Consider the following 22,336-nt stretch of genomic DNA (forward strand, 5'->3'; position numbering starts at 1 on the left):
GTTGCAACATACAGAAACTCCTTTTTCAGAGATCACAGAACAGAATTGTACTCATAAAGGCAATGAATCAAATTCATTTTGTCATCAAGTTCCACTGTTGAAATATATGACAATAGGTGCATTGCAACTGAAACCATTAATATAGATTTATTCAATTCAGTTGACACAGAATATAGGTAGTTAAAATGAATTTAATAATAAGGGAGTGGAGATATGTGTACTGCCTTACATCATGAACACTGAGAGCCATTATTTTCCCGCTAAAGGGACTTTCCTAGTTCTGCACTTGAAAACTGACAATGGATGTGAGAGCAGCATGCTGACCAGATGCTTCTCTATATCTGCATCCAGTGACACTTATCATCTGTGGATGACACAGTGGTTGGTCAGGACCATTGAACCATCCATGGCCTGTTTGGACAGAGTTTAGGTTTTAGTCAGAGTCTGTTTGATATGAAACAACTGTTATTTTATAAGAGTCAAGCTAATTCAGTAATAGGAACACCAACAGAACTGTTGCATGAAAATCGATATCTTTTCTATGCACAAACCTGTGCATTTCTGCCCCTAGATTGCACAAATAGCTTTAGTTTGCATTCTTATTTTGTAATACAGTTTCAAATTGTAGCAACAGTTCTTCTGCAACTTTTGTCACACTCATATTTCTTGTCAAAGATTCACTTTAATTGACAGCCGGGACTGAAACACTCCATGCAGTGGCAAAGATAGTTGGTCAAATGACATACAGTATAAAAGAGAAGTACCGTATATTACATGACTTTACAACCAATAGCATCATTCTGCTAGTTTCACCTGTTTTACCAGTGCAGAGTGTGAATAAAACACACAGCAATGGCATTTTTATTTGTGCATATATAGTGACTATTTTCTAGTTATGTTTTATGTTTGATGCACAATAAACAGTACTTTCAGTAAGAAATTACTTACGATTCAGAGGAAATAAAATTTTGCCATGATCAGTCAAAATAAAATGTTGTCTATTTCCAGTTAAACATTTTTCTAATATGGCTGACAAGTTTAATTGGTTCAAATGGTTCTGAGCACTATGCGACTTAACTTCTGAGGTCATCAGTCGCCTAGAACTTAGAACCAATTAAACCTAACTAACCTAAGGACATCACACACATCCATGCCCGAGGCAGGATTCGAACCTGCGGCTGTAGCGATCGCTCGGCTCAAGACTGTAGTGCCCAGAACCGCACAGCCATGCCGGCCGGCAACAAGTTTAATTATTCACCGATAATCAGTATGGTTTGTGCTGTACAAAGAGTTTCTGCTTTATTTATATTTATTTGTTTTTGTATTTCATGTTATTACAAATTCCATTGATTCAAATAGGAGAAGAGTTACTTGGATATAAGATATGGAACCAGTCAGCATTTTCTTTTTCTTTTATTTTTTGTTCATTTTTAAAAATTATTCCTTTTATTTTAGATTATTTATGGTGTAGAATATCTTCAATAATAAAAACATCATCATTATCTGGCAATCTTTCCAGCAAACCAATTGGTATGCCTCTGAACAGTTTGCCTTAATCTGTTTCTGTCCTGGTAAATTTCCACACTCACCACAGCATCCCATGCCACTCCTTCCCTTCCAAGGTCTTCTTTGATGTGGTCCAGCCACTTCTTTTGCCCAATTGGTCTTCAGCTTGGCAAATTCCTTCCCTATGGGAAATTCTGTTAAGCTGCATCCATCTCACATACTGAAACCAGCTCAGTCTTGCTGCATTCAGCCCTTTGTCCATTGTCATTTCTGGCAGGTTTCTCATTATGTCCTCATTACTGATCTGGTCTCCCTTTTTCTTTTATTGAGCAGATCTAAAGAAATTAATCTAAAAAACTTGCAGTTGTCTTACATGTCATTGATTATGACTCAGCTTTCCAAATTGTAGAATGGGATGGATAGAAGAAAAGCTCTGAACATAGTCACTTAGCTCCTAGAGCAACAACAGACAAGACTTCATACTAAACTGAAGAATTTTGGCCCTTTGGTTACCCTGCTCAGAACTTCAAGACGATACTCTCATTAATTGCCACAACACAACCAAGATGTACAAGACTATTCACAATCTTGATCTTGTTCCCTTCTAAAAATACATTACATGGCATGGGTATTGTCCTAACTCACATTGCCATCATCTTGCTTTCTTTCACAATTAATTCAAACTCTTTGAATTGACATTTGGTGGTAAGTTCCTTTGGGACCAAACTGATGAGGTCATTGGTTCCTAGGCTTACACACTTCTTAATTTAACTTATACTAAGTTATGCTAGGGACAACACATGCACCCATCCCCGATGGAGGACTCGAACCTCCAATGGGGCAAACTCTTTGAACTTGGTCTTTACAACCACAGATCCAATTTCCTCTGCACCTCCATGCTGGCTTCACCCCAAATGGTGATATCATCTACAACTAAAAGGACATTTAGGTCTTCTTTCTCTACTCCCCTGATTGCCTTCATTACAGTATTCACAAGTGTGATTAAGAGTGTTGGTAAAAGGGAACTGACCTGTTGCACATCTCTCCTTGTTCTGAACTACTTTGATGTTCCATCTTTTATTTTTACACTGTACTCAGAATTATCATGCTGTGTCTGCATTTTTGTAGTTAGAGAATTTTGATCTTGACATGTTGTTGTACATGTTCTCCAAATCTACGAACACGATTATCAGGGCTCTTCTTTTCTCTCAGTATTTTTCCATTATTTTTTCAAGTGCAAAAATAAGGTCAATTGTTGTTTGTTAATCCTAAATCCAGACTGCTGTTATTCAAGTTATAGGATAGTTCTCAACCTCTTTCCCTGATTCCTTTGCAAGATCACTCTATAGTTGGTACACTTCTTTTCATCCCCTTCTTTAAATACTGGTGTTGTATTTTCCCTTTTGCACTCAATGGGTATCTTGTTTTTTCAGCATATGAATAGCTAAGAGTAAAATATGTTAGATTCATGTCAGTAAACTTACTTGAATCAACAGCTGATTTAACATTGTAATACGTGAAAGTAGATGTGGTATATTATGTAACAGAATATAAAACTCTATATTTATGCAAATACTAATGAGAAATTCATGTCATCAGATGTGGTAGGTGGACCAGAGCAAATGCTAATCATCATCTTTTGTACTAATGCCAATAGTCCAAGCTCAGATGTCCAAGGCCTGCACCTGAGTAGCAGGAAGAAATCCAGACTAGCTGAACTGCTTCTGCTTGCACGATGTGTAAAGGGCAGGGGAGGAGGGGGGGGGGTGCACTAGGACACAAGAGATTCTCTGTAACTACTAGATTCAGGGGACACAGTTTTAAGTTATGGACAGAAGTATTCTTGAGAGAGATCGGAATAGCACATGGTCAGGTAGGTAACATACAGCTGTCAGATAGGTAATGTACAGTTGTCAGGCAGGTAATGTTAGTTTGTTCCATTAGAACTGTGTGGGACTGGGAGCCATTTATACACAGGTGAGAAAAACTTAAGGATGAAAGTGACTTTCACGTGATGTGTCACTGCCAAGTAATATAGCACAATGAAACTTTCGACTGTACATAGGAAGAACTGCTGCAATATAGTGCAGAAGGTAAATGAGAGAAATACACAATGAGATAAACAGAAATGACACTTTCATTCAAAGAAAATGATCACACTGAAGCCTCCATGATTGATGATTGTCCTTTGGGCATTACAGAAGGTGGGAGATTGTTCTTAATGGGGCATGTGATGAGCATGTACAGCAATGCACGCTGTGCAACTTGATCCCATGCTGGCTGCAAGGTTGACAAGGAGTTATTGTGGTATGGTATTCTATTCCTCGATCAGCATGGTTGACAACTGCTGGATGGTCATTGGTGCATGCCAATTTACTGCAGTGTGTATTGCCAATGCACCCCACATGTAATCAATGGGATTTGAGTTAGGGGAAGGGGCAGACCAGTGCGTTCACTGAATATCCTCTCATTTCAATAGCTCCTCCAGCTGCACTGTTTGATGTGGTCAATCATTGTAAACTACCTTATGTTGCGGGTCCAGCTCCATTTGGCATTATAGTCATGCTGACCTCATGCCATGTGATGTCCAGCTTTCTGTGCACAATTGAGAAGTGTCTGACAACATGCTCCTGCACTTTCATTCATTTCCACTGAGTAGTTAATATGTTACATTACTTTATCTAGCTTGTCTTTAAGTTTTGCAGAGCAGTGCACTTCCACAAGACTGAGAATTTTCTGTCAATATCCTTTGCTTCATCTATGGACTTTCTTCAGTTACCAGTAGCTATCTGCAGAAGTAAATTCCCTGTTGTCAGTGTGAAGAATATCTGCAGTATATAAACTCAAGAGAATTGGAGTGAGTAGAGTGGTGTAAGTAGAGAGCCCTGTAGCAGTCCATTCTTCAGAATTTTTGGTTACTAATGCCTTGTGTGGAATAACTTGGAGGTATCTGTCACAGAGAATATTACTGAATAGTTGAACTTGAATTCTACAGGGGATTGTTGTTAGAAACTTCACAAGGAGTATCTTTCCTCACACGATATCAGAAGCTGCTATTAAATCAACAAATACTGTGGACAATAAAAGAATGATTGCTGGTAATGTATGTTGGAGTTACCTTCAAATTGCTCTTTATGTGTCCCCTCTGAGTGATGCCAAATAAGCATTAATAACCTGACAGCCATACAACATTTGTTGATCTTCAGGCCATATTATTTGACTTTTACACTTTGATTTGATTAGTAAATTTTTCAGATTTGTAGCAATTGTTACATATTTTTTAGTTTTTATTTGGGCTGAAAATAACTCATGTTTACCCCAATGCTAGTGCACTATTTGACTATGATGGACAATTTATTAAAAATGAAGGGCTTCCCAATGAAACTTCTGCAGCATAGTCAAAACAACCTTGGCAAAACTACCTTTTGTATGTGTGGGCCCACTCACATGCTGCCAAGGTCATTTTGACTACGCAGCAGCAGAAGTTTCACAGGGCCAGAGCACACGTTTCCAAGGTTTTTTCGACTACACTGCAGACATTTTGCTTGGAACCCCTTACACACCCTCCATACAGTCTCTACATCTTCCCATGCAATTTCCATATTTTTGGAGCCCTGAAGAAAGACATTTGTGGCCATCAATTTGCTTCAGATGATTAGGAAAGTGCATGCCTGGGCACTGACCATCTTGTCTGACAGTGGCATAAATGTATTACCAATTAGGGTGACAACTTTTGAAATAATAAACAGTTTACTTACTTTTTTTCATCTGTCTCATTTTCATTTTAATGCCCCTATCAGTTGATAAACTACAACTAAGTAATGTGAGATGAAGAACAGGTTAAAGACTACATGGAGTGAAACAAATGTCCTTATGTAGTATCTCCTAAACAGATTGTCATGAGTGATAGGTAAAATTTTGTGCACCATACTGAAGAAATGTTTTTCTAGAGTAATGTTTTCCTTCATGCATTCAACAACCCAAAACATTTTCACTTGTACTGTGATCTAGAGAACAATATGAGTAAGTTAATGTGAGAAACATTCTTAAGACTCTGGTCACATTGGCTGACATATTTTATACCCCATGAGTTTTACACCTGCAGATTTTGCAGAAGAGTCTCTGTGCACTTTGGAGGGAAAAAGCTGAGCAAAAATTGGCCAGTGAGATGTAATTGAGTTAAGCATCAGAATACTGATGGCTGCAAAAAGAGAAGCCAAGATGATACTCTCATTTCTTCCAGGAGTGCTAGTTCTGCAAGGCATGCAGGAGAGCTTCTGTGAAGTTTGGAAGGTAGGAGATGAGGTACTGGCAGAATTAAAGCTGTGAGGATAGGTCGTGAGATGTGCTTGGGTAGCTCAGTTGGTAGAGCACTTGCTCACGAAAGACAAAGGTCCTGAGTTTGAGTGTTAGTCCGGCACACAGTTTTAATCTGCCAGGAAGTTTCATATCAGCGTACACTCCACTGCAGAGTGAAAATCTCATTATGGAGATCTAATCATAGTTTTGATACATCTGGAAAATATCTACACTATTCCTAAGTGTAAGGGACCACAACAGCTCTTGTCTGTGGTGTTTTGATTTAAAAACTCTCTGTCTTTTCTCTCTCTGTCTGTGTCTTCTCTGTGTCTCTGTTTATCTGCACATGTGTGTGTGTGTGTGTGTGTGTGTGTGTGTGTGTGTGTGTGTGTGTGTGTGTGTGTACATACTCATTAACAATAGATTTTTTTTCCCAGGTTCTGAAGGCATACATGGAACTTGGAAATCCACGTTCATTGATTGCCTTGGACTTGGACAGCTCAGATAATTTGACTGATGATGCTCTCCACAAATTCCTTTCTCGCCATGGACATCAGCTGTGGGGAATAGCACTCTCTGGAATGCCTCACATCACCGATCAACTGTGGATGTCAGTACTTCCCATTCTCACAAATGCCAAGTAGGTACATTTTCAGTGCTCATTAATATAGTGCCTGAAAAATAATGTATGTGTCTCTCATATTCATGCATATCTTCCATTTCACTGTTATTTTATGCTTGATTTAGAGGCACAAAAGAAGCTGAATCTTGGTTTAAGCCCATATATGGGATACTTTTATATCAGTACTCATCTAAACTTCAGTGGTTGGGATTCTATCTGGAAGTCATGTCAAAGATGACACAGAACAATGCATTTTTTCTTATAAATAGTATGTTTTTGTTTGTTGGTTATCACAGCTTTACCCTGTATTCCTGATAAAGTTGAATACATGACTGATAAAAGGCTTTCTAAAGCCAAGATCATATAAATACTTTTTTTTTTTCAACAACTGATTTCAAAAGACTTTGCTGTCATCCTCTGCTCTTCAAAATTTTTCTTACAAAATGTGTTCATTGTAAGTTGGAACTTCATGCCAAGTTGTCATATTAGTGGGTAAAATGTACACATTATTCGTTGAGTTGTACCACATGCACTATCTAAGTCGAATCATCACTGATTGGAACATGTCTAGCTAATGTAAACAGATGTGCTGCTGTGCATTTTATTATATATTATGATTTTTACACTACTGGCCATTAAAATTGCTACACCATGAAGATGATGTGCTACAGACGCAAAATTTAACCGACAGGAAGAAGATGCTGTTATATGCAAATGATTAGCTTTTCAGAGCATTCACACAGTGACACCTACAACGTGCTGACATGAGGAAAGTTTCCAACCGATTTCTCATACACAAACAGCAGTTGACAGGCGTTGCCTGGTCAAACGTTGTTGTGATGCCTCATGTAAGGAGGAGAAATGCGTACCATCACTTTACTGACCTTGATAAAGGTTGGATTGTAGCCTATCGCAATTGTGGTTTATTGTATCGCGACATTGCTGCTAACATTGGTTGAGATCCAATGACTGTTAGCAGAATATGGAATTGGTGGGTTCAGGAGGGTAATATGGAATGCCGTGCTGGATCCCAATGGCCTTGTATCACTAGCAGTTGAGATGACAGGCATCTTATCCGCATGGCTGTAACAGATTGTGCAGCCATGTCTTGATCCCTGAGTCAACAGACGTTTACAAGACAACAACCATCTACACAAACAGTTCGACGACGTTTGCAGCAGCATGGACTATCAGCTCAGAGACCATGGCTGCAGTTACCCTTGATGCTGCATCACAGATAGGGACCTGCGATGGTGTACTCAACGATGAACCTGGGTGCATGAATGGCAAAACGTCATCTTTTCGGTTGAATCCAGGTTCTGTTTACAGCATCATGATGGTCGCATCCATGTTTGGCGACATAGCGGTGAACACACATTGGAAGTGTGTATTCATCATTGCCATACTGGCATATCACCCGGCGTGATGGTATGGGGCACCATTGGTTACACGTCTCGGTCACCTCTTGTTTGCATTGACGGCACTTTGAACAGTGGACGTTACATTTCAGATGTGTTATGACCCGTCGCTCTACCCTTCATTGGATCCCTGCGAAACCTACATTTCAGCAGGATAATGCATGACTGCATGTTGCAGGTCCTGTACGGGCCTTTCTGGATACAGAAAATTTTCGACTGCTGCCCTGGCCAGCACGTTCTCCAGATCTCTCACCAATTGAAAACGTCTGGTCAATGGTGGCCGAGCAACTGGCTCGTCACAATACGCCAGTCACTACTCTTGATGAACTGTAGTATTGTGTTGAAGCTGCATGGACAGCTGTACCTGTACACACCATCCAAGCTCTGTTTGACTCAATGCCCAGGCGTATCAAGGCCGTTACTACGGCCAGAGGTGGTTGTTCTGGGTACTGATTTCTCAGGATCTATGCACCCAAATTGCGTGAAAATGTAATCACATGTCAGTTGTAGTATAATATATTTGTCCAATTAATACCTGTTTATCATCTGCATTTCTTCTTGGTGTAGCAATTTTAATGGCCAGTAGTGTATGATGTAACAGTCATCTATGAGTGCTACATATATGAACAGTGTCATGTGATCAAGATGCTTTTGATTGTAAATATTTTATTTCTGACAAGCCTTTGTATAAAATGCTACATTTTATTAACTAACATGATAACTTAAGGTGCTGCTCAAACTCATGTTTTGTAACATGTTTCAAACACATTTTGTAACAAGAATTTTGAATACCTGGAGAAGACAGCAAAGTCTGCTGAAATTAGTTATTGGAAACAGAGACATATTTATGCAAACTTGGCTTTAGAAAGTTTTTACCAAGTAAATCCTTCACATTTATGAACATGAGAATATTCAATGATATGTGATTATCTTGTATATCTCATTCCTTGAGAATACTACATTTCTTCATTATAACCAAAATTGTTATTCATCATGTGTATGACCTTTAATTAATTTTTATTTAATCAAACATAGATGTTATTCTGTTGACTTAGTATATTATATTGCCAGATTTATATCTTATTTTGGACAAAAATGGAAACAATAAACATATAAGAATATAATGGAACTAATAAGTAAAGCTAAAGCATTTAAATTTGAATCACAAATTGAAGTTCCAGTTTTTTGAGCAAATTTGTGCAAAAACAAATATCAAAACTAATGTTAGCATTGTATTTCATTTGCCTCAGGCAGTGGTATAGTTGTGAAGAACTGTCAGGGGAGAGAGTAATTAAATGAAAGGACTCCTGAATTTGTTAGTAGTTTCTCAATATGTACATATATGTGTGTTAGCTTTTTAATTTTTTACAGCCATAAATATTTTGATGTGTAATAATGGCAGCTGTCATAAATAATGGAAACATCCTCATCAGCATACTGGTTTTACTAAGGGAAGCCATTTCTTTCTTTAAAATTCACTAATGCAAGTCTATAGTATTTCAGAGGTCTACTCTGCTTCATCTTCCCATACATGCATAAACTTTCTTGTGTTCAAATTCACTGTTTATTTTAGCAGGCTTACTATTTCAGGATCATTGTTATGGGCACCCCTGAGCGCCTAGGAGTAAACATCCATGTTGATCAGTTAATGGATGGTATAGCTAATAACTGTCCGAACTTGGAACGACTGGAGCTACGCTGGGATCCAGAGAACTTGCGGTTTTCTGACAAGAGCCAAAAAGCCATAGACATCTTGCGTGTCAAATGCCTCAAACTCCGTTGCCTTGTGCTCAGGTGAGATATGTAATACTGTACCAGATTATCAGTGCAGCTTCCGTGTAATAGCATTAGGGATTTAAGTACCTTCATAGTCTATTGTTTCAACTTCTATACTTTAAAAATCAGTTGTAAAGGGTCCTTCAAGAAGTTATTTTTTTTTCACTTAACAATACTGTTGTGCACCATTTTGTTTTCCAGAAACATTCAAATTATTGCATCAGTGTGAATTTCTCATATTTCTGCATTACGTGCAGCAGTTTATTGTGTGGAGCAGTTTACTGTTTCACAGCTTGTGCTAATAGTACAAACGTTGTATCAGAATGGAGACAGTTAAACAATAACTGTAAAGTATCTCCACGCAATTCTAGGGCACAGTGAAGCACCTAATGAATCCACAGTTTGCAGACTTATTGTAAAGTTCAATGAAACAGGTTCAACAGTGAATGTTAAGAGTTGTGGGTGTTAAGAGTTGATATGGGGAGAAAATTGCGGTGGTTCATGACAATGTAGCTATTAATCTAGTGAAGTCAGTTCTTCACATTAGGCACAGGACACATCAGTACCGCAAATTCTCAGGTGTAATATCCATTGCCAACATTACAGAATTCAGTTACCTCAGCAGCTGAAATAAGATGATCATGAGAAAAAATCAATATTTGGTTGGGTGAAGATGATGGGAAGAAAATGGTTTTATGAGGAACCTCTTCTTTAATCATGAGGTGCACTTCCACTTAAATGTGTTAGTGAATAAAGAGAACTGCTGTATCTACGGCTCAGAAAATGCTTTTATAATTTAAGAGAGGTGGGTGCATCCACAGAAAATGGTGTGGTGTGACTTTTGGACAGATAGTATCACCAGTCCTTATTTTTTTGAAGTTGAGGTGGTACAAGCTGACAATTAATGATAACTGATACTGTGTGATGACAAGAGGTTTTCTGCGGCCTCATTTCAATTGAAGGGATGTCCATGAGTTATGCTTTCAGCAGGATGGTGCCACCTATACACTTCCTGCAAAGCAATTGAGTTGCTCGATGAGCAGTTTCTGGTTCACCTCATCTCACATAATAGTGACCAACAGTGATCACCAAGCTCATGTGACTCCTTATGGTTTTTTCTTTGGAATTATCTTAAATGACTGGTGTATATCATTCAACCCTAAAATATTCACCGTGAGTTAAAGGAGGAAATTTGACATGTTGGTGATGAAACGGACCTGGGTCTTGTCTGGCTGTCATAATGAATTTCATAGACAACGTTCGTGGATACTAGCATGGTAGGGTAAGTTATATACCAGACATCATTTCCATTTGTGAAATGGGGAGGCATGTAAAAACATGTTTATGCATTTTGATAAACCCTTTACTTTAAGCTCTCAAATATATGCCATCTGCATGTAAAATTTCAATTGAGTCACGTATGTACACAGAGTGAATCATGTAAAACTTGCACCACAAGTATATTGGAAATGGGAAGTGCTATTGATGTGCATTTTCCACAGACTGGAATGGAAGTCAAGGACTCATATTGTTAGCCAACAAATAGATTGTAATAACACTTAGCAAGTGTATTTTTTTTGCAAACACACACTGTTTTAAATGTAACAATGCCTATTGACATTAACAAACTAAAAGTAGGGTAAATTAGAATGTCAGTGGTGTTGGTTGCAGGATTCTAGTTTATGAGATAATGTATTTTGAAAAGTTTCCGCATCAACACCTGTTTGTGCCATTCAACCTGTGTAGATGCTAGATACAATGTTGTTATGTTTGCTTGCATTGTGCTTGGGTGTTCCTTGGGTGCACTGTGACTTGCTAGTCAGTTAGTATGTGACAGTTCAAGCAGTATGTCATGAATGGACAATGGGTTTTAAAAATGTGGAAAAAGCTAACATTCTCGTGGTGTATGGAGTGTGTAGAAGGAATGAAGTTCATTCTTGTACAGCATATGCAGCAAGATATCCCAATTGACATCAGCCATCATGGCAGTTATTTATCAACCTCTTCAATCAGTTACATGAAAGTGGTAGATAACACCTATACATCATAACAGAAGGAATTGCATGAGAAGTGGTATGAGTCAGGCGAGGGTCCTACGCACTGTGCATTCACATAGGTTCCATCCCTATCACATCTCTCACCATCCAGAGGAGCATGGAAACGATTATGAGAATCATGTTAACTTCTGTACATGGGTACTAAAACTGGGTACTCCAGATGTACCATGTATCTTGTATAGTGATGTAGTCACATTTACCAACTGTTGCCAGGTAAACCACTGAAACATGCACTGTTGACCTGTTGACAATCCCAGTTGGCTTTTTCAGGTGGAACGCTGCATCCATGGAGTGCAAATGTGTGGTGTGGGATAGCTATCAGCTCATAGGCCAATATTTAATAAATGGAACGCTGAACGTGCACAAGTATCAGTCTCCTAACAGATGATGTTCCATAGCTGCTGGAAGATGTTCCTCTGCAGACTAGAGGAACCTTGACACCTACATGATGACTGTCCAGCCGATAGTGCGTGAAGTACTACAGCATGTCTTCACAAATTGTTTCCAAATCATTGGATTGGACACAGGGGACCTGTACCTGTGTTGGCCCATTCCCAGGATTTGCTGGCAGTAAACATTTTTTTTATAGGAGGGGGGAGGGGGAATCTGAAAAACACTGTCTATGAGGACATACCAACTACATTCAGTTAATGCGGTAATGTATTACTGCAGCCTGTGCTGACACCTCCAATGAAATGTTAGCACCTGTGCAGCATTTGCTCCATATCAGACTAGAAGTGTGTATTGCCACTGCTGTGGTTATTTTGATCGTAAGCAGTGATGGTTGGGTCAATTGTTTTGTTATTGATCAGAATACATGTAGCGTGTGCTACCACATGCACTATACAAGTGCTGTTGTGAAAACTTTTAAAGATATGATATTTCATAAATGAGTCACACTAGGATCCTCTGACAAAGACCACTTTCATTCTAATTTAACCTAGTTTTAGGGTTTATTAATGCCAATAGGCATCGTTTTATTTAAAAAAATGTACATTTGCAAAAAAATTAATTTTATAAGCATTATTACAATCTATTTATTGGCTGATAACATGAGCTCCTGACAACCAATTTGCTATATGAAAACCACACATCAATAGCAGTTTTCATTTCCGTAATACTTGTAGTGCAAGTTTTAGGTGATTCACCTTGTATATAGGCATCATACTAAACGGTGACCCACAAATAATGTAACTTTTAAAACACCCGCCATTTCAGTTCTAGTAACTTGGGAGCATTGAAAGTTGCATGCTTTTCATTTGTTTTCTTTGTGGTTGCAGAGGAGTGCCACATGATGGAACAGCATGTTATCATAGTGAAAATTTATTATAAATGTGGTGAATGTTGTGACTGTTTGTGAACTTCACAGAGTGTTTGGGTAATGTAATGCACTGAATATATGGACTGTGCTGAGATTTGAATTTGAGAAAACAGATTTTGATTATAGACTTTAAATTTTCAAAGTATTCTTGCATTAGTCATTCTGCAGAAAAATTTGCCATCGTGAGTGACAATATTGCTGTGAGTCGCAGAACTAACATGCAAAGAATTCTGAAAGAAGATATGTACCTTTAAGCCTACAAAATTCAACTGACACAAAAACTGAAGCCCAACAGTTATGAAAAGTGCCAAACATTTGCTCATGGGTGCTTGCAAAGCAAAGAAAGGAGAACAAGTTCATCAATAAAATAGTGTTCACTTATGAAATGCACTTCCTCTTGAATAACTTCATCAATGAGCAAAATTACAGGACTTGCAGCACATAAAACCCTTAAGTAATTGCGGAGAAGTCATTACATTAACAACAAGTGACTGTGAGATGTAGCATTTGGGCTGAGTGTTTAATTTGATTCTCTTCTTCTAAGATGGTGCCAGAAATGCATTAATAATGGACAGCGAACACTACCACAATATCTTAAGAGAGTTTTTGTGATGTGAACTGGATTATCTTAATATTCATTGAAGACCAGTGAATGTAATTTAATGATTTACTCTGTGAGCACCAAACAGACATAATTATTAATCAGCTGTACTCTGGCGCTGGTCCCAGAGTATAGGTTTCATAAAATTGTTTGCCTTCTGGTTTCATTGTGTTTAATATTGTTTGACACTGCCATCTTTAGCTGAAAATTCTATAGTTTTGAATGATTTTGCTAATGCTGACTAATCTCAGGAATCATAACTGATTGAAAACTCCAACCAAATAAAATATTAAAAATATCACATAAAACCATAACAGAAGAAATTTTCAATCTTGTGTTTTCATATTTTGGACTTTTACTGATAGATTAGACTCTTAGTTTCATTGATCCATCATATCAAGCAACATTATAAGTTCTCTTGTTCATTTGTCAATAATCACTAAAAACCCACTTGGGGATTTTAAAATCTGGGTACTTCTTATGCGGGATGTGCCTTTCAAGAATCATATGTTAGTTTCCTTGTAATCTTATAATGTGACTGTATATGCAGAATATTTTCTTCACACATCTATGGTGTCATTTAATGTTAGGCTAAGGGGGTTGGCTAAATGGACAGAATTGTTGAATTATACGAATCCATTTTTAGTTAGCAATTGGCTGTGAATAAGGCTCATTAAGAAGTATTATAAAGCATTCGAGCAGAAGATAGATAAAGTATGCCAGCTTACTGAGTGTCATTTGTAGTACCATGGCTGGGCCGGTAAGTTATTAAACAGTACAATGAGGCTTTTCAGTCAGCAAAGGTGTGTAAAGATGAATTATGTCTTTTTGGTGGTACCGTACTAATATTGGCAAAAGTACTTTAATTGAGAAAATTTTGTCTCTATTTTTATGGCTGACTACAGTGAATTTGGTTTTTATGAGTACAATAATAAGTCACAATTACATTTCTTTTAATGCACATTAGTGTATCTATAATATAGGTGCAGTATTAAGTAGGAGTTTAGATCACTGCATTAAGTGACAGATTCCCAATGAATCTTGGTTGAATTCTGAAAGTGCACTCAGCTGCTGCATGCTTTTTTGACAATAAGAGATAATTTTTACACAACTGTTAAAACTAGGGTGTCCACTCATCCCATTTTTGCCAGGACAGTCCCTTTTTTAAATTTCCCATTGTCCCAAACGTTATATTGTTATTTTGAGGATGCTCAAATTTCCCACTTTTTTGTGATTCTCCTTGGCTAAAGTACATTACACTACCGAATGTTTGAGATTTGCAATTTACTGTGCATTGTTCAAGTATATGGGACATGAAGTGCCACTTGTAGGACTTGCTGTATAGTCTTTATTTTTTTACTGTTTACATTTTGACTGTTGATAGTACTGAACCATGTTCACTGTTTCATCACGCCAAAATGGAAGTGCTGTTTTAACATCAACGTAAAAACTGAGTTTACATTTGTCATAGACAGTGGAGAAACTGTAGAATGTGAATTGTGCAGATCAAACTTTGCTATTGGATGGTGGAAGATCTGGTACTGTGAATCATGTTAAGACAAAGAAACACCATTTGAGTTTTCAAACAAAAATGCACTTGTCATCTTGAAAAATCAGGTTTTCTGCCAGTAATCCGCATCAAACTTGCATGATATTTCAATCACATAATCCACGAGATTCATCAGGTGCTCCTTGAGGGCTCAGAGGACACCTGATGAAGACTGTGAGTTACGTGATCAAAATACAATGCAAGTATGATGTGAATTACCTTCAGAAATCCCAATTTTCCAAGATAGCACCTCACTGGGAAAGCCTGAAGGCCTATGAAAATGTGCTTCTTGGTAAAAAGTATAAAAGTAAAAAGTATGGTGATAAGGCAGCAGAACAATTGTAAAAAAATCGTTTGTGATCATCTGGGTGAATGATGCAAAGACAAACTTCTGTTTTTAGAGAAATCAATTTCAGTAGCTGCTGTGTAATATTTATTTACTTGTGTCTAGATATTTATGCACATCAAGCTTGCCTGTTTTGGCTTACAGTGCCATTTTCAAGTGCAACTGTGGATGTTGTTAATAATGAATCTCATTTACATCTTACTTATGATCAAGACATAGTTTTATAGATATTTCTACTTAAGTCTAGGTGAAGTTGACAATCATATGGCATCTTCAGGTTTACTATGAGCTTCCTGTTGTGAAATATTGTTACTATAATCACATAGTTGTTATAATATGAATTTTTCATGATAAAAATTGTTTGACAGCAGTTTGACTGTTGGGGCCCTTAGATGCTATATGTTTACAGACTTTTTATCTTTGGGATTGTTTATTGCATGTTATTATATGGTTAAAATTTTTTGTGGATGTATTATCTGTGATTTCATATGTTTGTCCTTCTTCATGGTCAGAAATTATGTTTCAGGTCAGTTTGTTGATTGAGTAAGTCATTCAGGAAATTTTTCATATGAGTGTATATCTCCAATTATTCCAAAATGTTAATAGTATGTCCTTTACATATTTTGCTTAAAATGTGTACAGTGTTTTCAACATATTCTGCAGGCCCTACTGAGAAGAAAAGAGCAAACTTGTACATCCATTAAATTTTGTCAATGCATTTTTACCCTTAATTGTCACAGACTTTTCTCTGAATGTCTTAAAAAGTCCTGTTTTTTAACAAAAATTAAATGGCCACCCTAGTTAAAACATAACATGCGGTTATAATTAAAGTGCAGCTACTCACAGAAGTTGTGGGCTGTAATTACCAATGCAGTGAAACTTAGTAGATATGCTAATGTGTTAATGTGGAACAAATTTACGCCAGAAGAAATGCAAGAAAGATATATAGAAATGTTTCCATATGTAATGAATTAGGAAAGGGGCGTGGGTAGAGAAGGTCAAACAAGTGAGAAAGGAATAATGTTGATTTTATTATTAACTGCCACCTGCACAGTTTGTTCAATATGGACACTGGGGACATCAGCAAGATGCTGCATCAATAAAGTGATGTGATCAACAGTTGTTTGCAGCAGTTCCACTGTAATCTAAGCAATGTGCTCCTGCATACTGACCGGCTTTCAGAGTGGATAGAAACTGAATGTGTACCTGGTCAAAACATTCATATAGATATTCCCAGAGTCAAAGGTCAGATGGATTCCAATCAGGTGATCCAGCAGGACATGCAACTGGAAAATCTCTGAAGATAACAAGTTTATGGAAGGTTGCATTAAGCAGAGCTATCACTGAGCAAGCAATATGAGTTGTTGCCCCATTTTGCGTGAAAACAATGGTTTCCACACAGTTGTTTTCTTCCAAATCTGAAGTCATGGGCTGTATAAGGAGGTCTCGATAGTGTGCATGTGTTACAGTATGCCTGACATGCCCTCTAAATGTATTTTCTTCAAAGAATAATAGATTTAGAATAAAGGTGCTTGTGAATCCACACCACACACTCACATACAGTCAGCACAATGGCTCTTCATGCACAACATGAGGGTTACCAATATCCAACATGCAGCAGTTCTGTGTATTCACTGCAACCTGTAGTGTAAAATGTGGCTTGACATTCCACAGAATATTTCCCACCCACATGTCATCAACTTTGTTCCAAGCAAGGAACCAAACAGCAAATTCAGAACATTGTGGTGGATCGTGAGGTTTCATTTGCTGCTCTCTCTGGATCTTGTACAGGTACTGGTCTAATGTAGACCATGTAACTTTCCACGCTGTTGACCATGGGACAGACAATTCTTGTGGTATTGTAGAAGCACTAATACTACCTGTGCCATATTTTGCATGATCAGTGACAGCAACAGCGATCTTGTCAATAACTACCACCAGGATGGGACATCTTCCCATTCCAGGTTCCGCATAAAGCTCACCTGTGCTTACAGTTTCATTATCATCTTCTTTAAACCACTTAACAATGTTGGGCCTCTCCTCAAACCTTTCAGTCAGCCATACTCTCTCAATTCAGCACTGTGATTGCTGTTGTTCACATAAAACGCTTTCACGGTCAGCATACGTTCTCTTTTCTTGATAGCCATACTGTTCACTCATGTTATAACTTGTCAAACAAAAGTGTGGATGTCATACTGTCATACAAACAGTATGCAGATGATATTTGCAACTGGTTAACAAAATTAGAACTAGTCTTTTCCAGTATAAAATGGTTCAAATGGCTCTGAGCACTATGGGACTTAACATCTGAGGTCATCAGTCCCCTAGAACTTAGACCTACTTAAACCTAACTAACCTAAGGACTTTACACACATCCATGCCCGAGGCTGGATTCGAACCTGCGACCGTAGCAGTCGCACGGTTCCGGACTGAAGCACCTACAACCGCTCGCCCACCGCGGCCGGCTATAAATTGGTCCCACATTAATGTTTTAGCATAACTACCAAGTTTCACTGCCATATGATAATTATTGCTCACACTGGACATCTGTGAGTAGATGCACTTTCGTTATAACCACCTGGTACATGATAAATGTTCTATAGCTGTTACTCATTTATGCTGATTTTTAGATTCCTTGAAACATGACAGCCTTTATTCTGCTTAGCACTGATGTATTTAATCAGTATGTTTCATTTTAAATCACATTTGCTGCACCTTTAGTTGGATTTTGTTGACTGTTCGTGTTGTCACCAGCACCATGTATTTATTTTCTCTACCCAATGATACAGGTGTGTGGGCACAGTATGTATGAACTCAACATAAAAATCTACAATAAATACAATGAGACATTCAGTTTAACTAAACAAAAGTTGCTTTCTATTTATTTATTTTCCTTTCTCTATGACCATTCATCATCATTCTCTTCTAAGCAGGGGTCAAAAATATGGTGATGAGAGTAAACTCCTACTTGGTACTATTAAATGCTCCTTTGCAACCTACCAGTGCTACCTTGTGTTGCAGTAGGTGCCTTAAGCAGATATTTGGATCCACTAACAGGATTGTAATTTAAGAAAACAAACCGCTCTATTTATGTGATCTAAAAAGTGAGCACAGATTCACATGTAACGTCCAGTAAACAGATGGCAAACACAAATAAAGGTATTTATAGATGAAAGTTAATAACAGTGGTATGGAAAGGATAGATTGCTACTCACCACAAAGAAGAGGCACTGAGTCACAGACAGACTCAATGAAAAACAATGCTAGAAATACACTCCTGGAAATGGAAAAAAGAACACATTGACACCGGTGTGTCAGACCCACCATACTTGCTCCGGACACTGCGAGAGGGCTGTACAAGCAATGATCACACGCACGGCACAGCGGACACACCAGGAACCGCGATGTTGGCCGTCGAATGGCGCTAGCTGCGTAGCATTTGTGCACCGCCGCCGTCAGTGTCAGCCAGTTTGCCGTGGCATACGGAGCTCCATCGCAGTCTTTAACACTGGTAGCATGCCGCGACAGCGTGGACGTGAACCGTATGTGCAGTTGACAGACTTTGAGCGAGGGCATATAGTGGGCATGCGGGAGGCCGGGTGGACGTACCACCGAATTGCTCAACACGTGGGGCGTGAGGTCTCCACAGTACATCGATGTTGTCGCCAGTGGTCGGCGGAAGGTGCACGTGCCCGTCGACCTGGGACCGGACCGCAGCGACGCACGGATGCACGGCAAGACCGTAGGATCCTACGCAGTGCCGTAGGGGACCGCACCGCCACTTCCCAGCAAATTAGGGACACTGTTGCTCCTGGGGTATCGGCGAGGACCATTCGCAACCGTCTCCATGAAGCTGGGCTACGGTCCCGCACACCGTTAGGCCGTCTTCCGCTCACGCCCCAACATCGTGCAGCCCGCCTCCAGTGGTGTCGCGACAGGCGTGAATGGAGGGACGAATGGAGACGTGTCGTCTTCAGCGATGAGAGTCGCTTCTGCCTTGGTGCCAATGATGGTCATATGCGTGTTTGGCGCCGTGCAGGTGAGCGCCACAATCAGGACTGCATACGACCGAGGCACACAGGGTCAACACCCGGCATCATGGTGTGGGGAGCGATCTCCTACACTGGCCGTACACCACTGGTGATCGTCGAGGGGACACTGAATAGTGCACGGTACATCCAAACCGTCATCGAACCCATCGTTCTACCATTCCTAGACCGGCAAGGGAACTTGCTGTTCCAACAGGACAATGCACGTCCGCATGTATCCCGTGCCACCCAACGTGCTCTAGAAGGTGTAAGTCAACTACCCTGGCCAGCAAGATCTCCAGATCTGTCCCCCAATGAGCATGTTTGGGACTGGATGAAGCGTCGTCTCACGTGGTCTGCACTTCCAGCACGAACGCTGGTCCAACTGAGGCGCCAGGTGGAAATGGCATGGCAAGCCGTTCCACAGGACTACATCCAGCATCTCTACGATCGTCTCCATGGGAGAATAGCAGCCTGCATTGCTGCGAAAGGTGGATATACACTGTACTAGTGCCGACATTGTGCATGCTCTGTTGCCTGTGTCTATGTGCCTGTGGTTCTGTCAGTGTGATCATGGATTGTATCTGACCCCAGGAATGTGTCAATAAAGTTTCCCCTTCCTGGGACAATGAATTCACGGTGTTCTTATTTCAATTTCCAGGAGTGTATTTCATCTTATGGATGAAGTCCTTCTTCAGAAGTGGGAAACACACACATTCACACAAGAAAAATTCGCACATAAATGACCACTGTCTCTAGGCACTAAGGCCCAACCAAGGTTGAAGAAAGACAAACCTATGTTTACATTATTTGTATATTTAAAGAGCTTTTAACAGTGATGACTGGAATATTCTCTTTCATCTTCTGAAGGTAGTAGAAATAAGATACAGGGAATGAAAAGTAGTTTGCAACTTTTATCGAAATTACGCTGTGGAGTGGGAAAGTGAAAGGAAAACAGCAGTTGAGAAGAAAGGGAGACAGAGTATTAGCATATCTTCAATGTTATTCAATCTGTACATTGAGGAGGCAGTAAAGGAAACAAAGGAAAAATTTGGAAAAGGGATTAAAGTTCAGGGAAAAGAAATTTAAAAAAATGATATCTGAAAATGACATCCTGCAGTCCTGTCAGAGACAGCTCAAGACCTGGAAGAGGAATTGAACAGAATGGATGGTGTATTGAAAAGAGGTTATAAGATAAACATCAGCTGAAGTAAAACAAGGACAATGGAATGGAGTCAGGTTAAATCACGTGATTCTGAGAGAATTAGTTTAAAAAGTGAGACACTAAAAGCAGTGGATGAGTTTTGTTATTTGGACTATAAAATAACTGTTGATAGTTGAAGTATAACTGTTATAAAATGCATACCAGCAACAGCAAGAGAAGAACTTCTGAAAACAAGGAATTTTTAATATCAAATATAAATTAAAGTGTTATAAAGACTATTCTGAAGGTATTTTCCTGGAGTGTAAACTTTTGTGAGTTTGAAACATGGATGTTAAGCAGTTTAAACAAGAAGAGAATGGAAGCATTTGAGATATGGTGCTACAGAATAATCATGAGGATTAGATGCATAGATCAAATACCTAATGAGGAGGTATTGATCAAATTGGGGAAAAAAAGAAATTTGTGACATAGCTTGATTAGCAGAAGGGTAGATTGCATACATCCTGACACCACAAGGAATCATCAATTTGGTAGGAACATATGTGGGGGGGAATTGTAAAGGTAGACCAAGGGATGAATACAATCAGCAGGTTCAAACAGATATAATTTGCAATATTTATTCAGATATGAAGAAACAACCTGAACACTTTGTAATGAAGTGATCAACTGATTACTGTTTTTTGTAGTTGATCAGAATTATATTCAATAGAGTATTTCTACACAATAGTTACACAAACTACCAATCTCACAGAATAAGTACCAGTATGTCATGGTTGCCATGTGATCTATATATCTTAAACCAAATGAAGGTACAAAATCTAGATGACCTAGTTCTTTTAGACTGAAATGTGGAAAATATTTGCAACTTCATCATTTGTTTATTATCCTGTGACATTTGTGTGTCAGACAATGTATTAAGAGATATGTGTATAATTTTGTAAATTTGTTTAATATAAATAAGCTATGATTTAAAATGTGACTTAAATGTAATACAATGATGAAAAATATTACACACAACAAATAAAAATATCACTAAAGTAAATAAATTACAAATCATATAAACTTTATAAAAAATAAAAGTAAAACAAAATCTTAATCTTATTGTTCATGGCAGCTACTGTACACTGGTGTACTACCATAGGGGACACAGTGTGTGACAGAGTTTCATTCACACCAGAATAACAACAAAGTACCTGACAGGATGTTCCAGTGATCTTATGACTGCAGATGCTTGAACAGTGCAGCCGATTACCAATTAGGCAGGACATACACTTGTTTATGTGAGATTTCTACTTAGATGGACAGAGATTAACTGCTTGTGTGTACAATAACTAACAACTCTTGTAATATTAATCATCAATCGTAGGAGATTTCTTTTTAATTTACACAGAAGTTCATACAAAATGAAACTTGGGAGCAGAAAAAGTACTGGCAGGAGAGACACATAAATTACATATCTTCACCATCTTTCTTCCTTTCTTCCTTCACTATTGCAGCTTGCTCCAGTCTACAGTCAGCAGGAATCGAAAACTTTTAGCCAAATAGCATATATGCTTCAGCAACTGCTCACTGATCTTTGAAAGTTTACTGTACAGTAACAAAGCAGCAATTTAGGCAGGAGGTATGTGAACCAATGACACTGTTGCCA

At 38.6% G+C, this 22,336-nt stretch overlaps 1 protein-coding gene across 3 annotated transcripts in view; it reads left to right on the forward strand.

Moving 5' to 3' along the window:
• The window catches only part of LOC126475389 (F-box/LRR-repeat protein 2), a 710,612-nt gene that overhangs the window by 669,160 nt on the left and 19,116 nt on the right, over window positions 1-22,336 (forward strand). For all 3 annotated transcript variants that reach the window (XM_050103215.1, XM_050103217.1, XM_050103216.1), the window contains 2 exons: window positions 6,243-6,445; window positions 9,436-9,639. In XM_050103215.1, coding sequence (XP_049959172.1) covers window positions 6,243-6,445; window positions 9,436-9,639 — 407 coding nt within the window. The remainder of the gene's footprint in view (window positions 1-6,242; window positions 6,446-9,435; window positions 9,640-22,336) is intronic.

Source organism: Schistocerca serialis, chromosome 4, assembly GCF_023864345.2.
Source record: "Schistocerca serialis cubense isolate TAMUIC-IGC-003099 chromosome 4, iqSchSeri2.2, whole genome shotgun sequence".
In the NCBI taxonomy this organism is placed as follows: Eukaryota; Metazoa; Arthropoda; class Insecta; order Orthoptera; family Acrididae; genus Schistocerca; species Schistocerca serialis.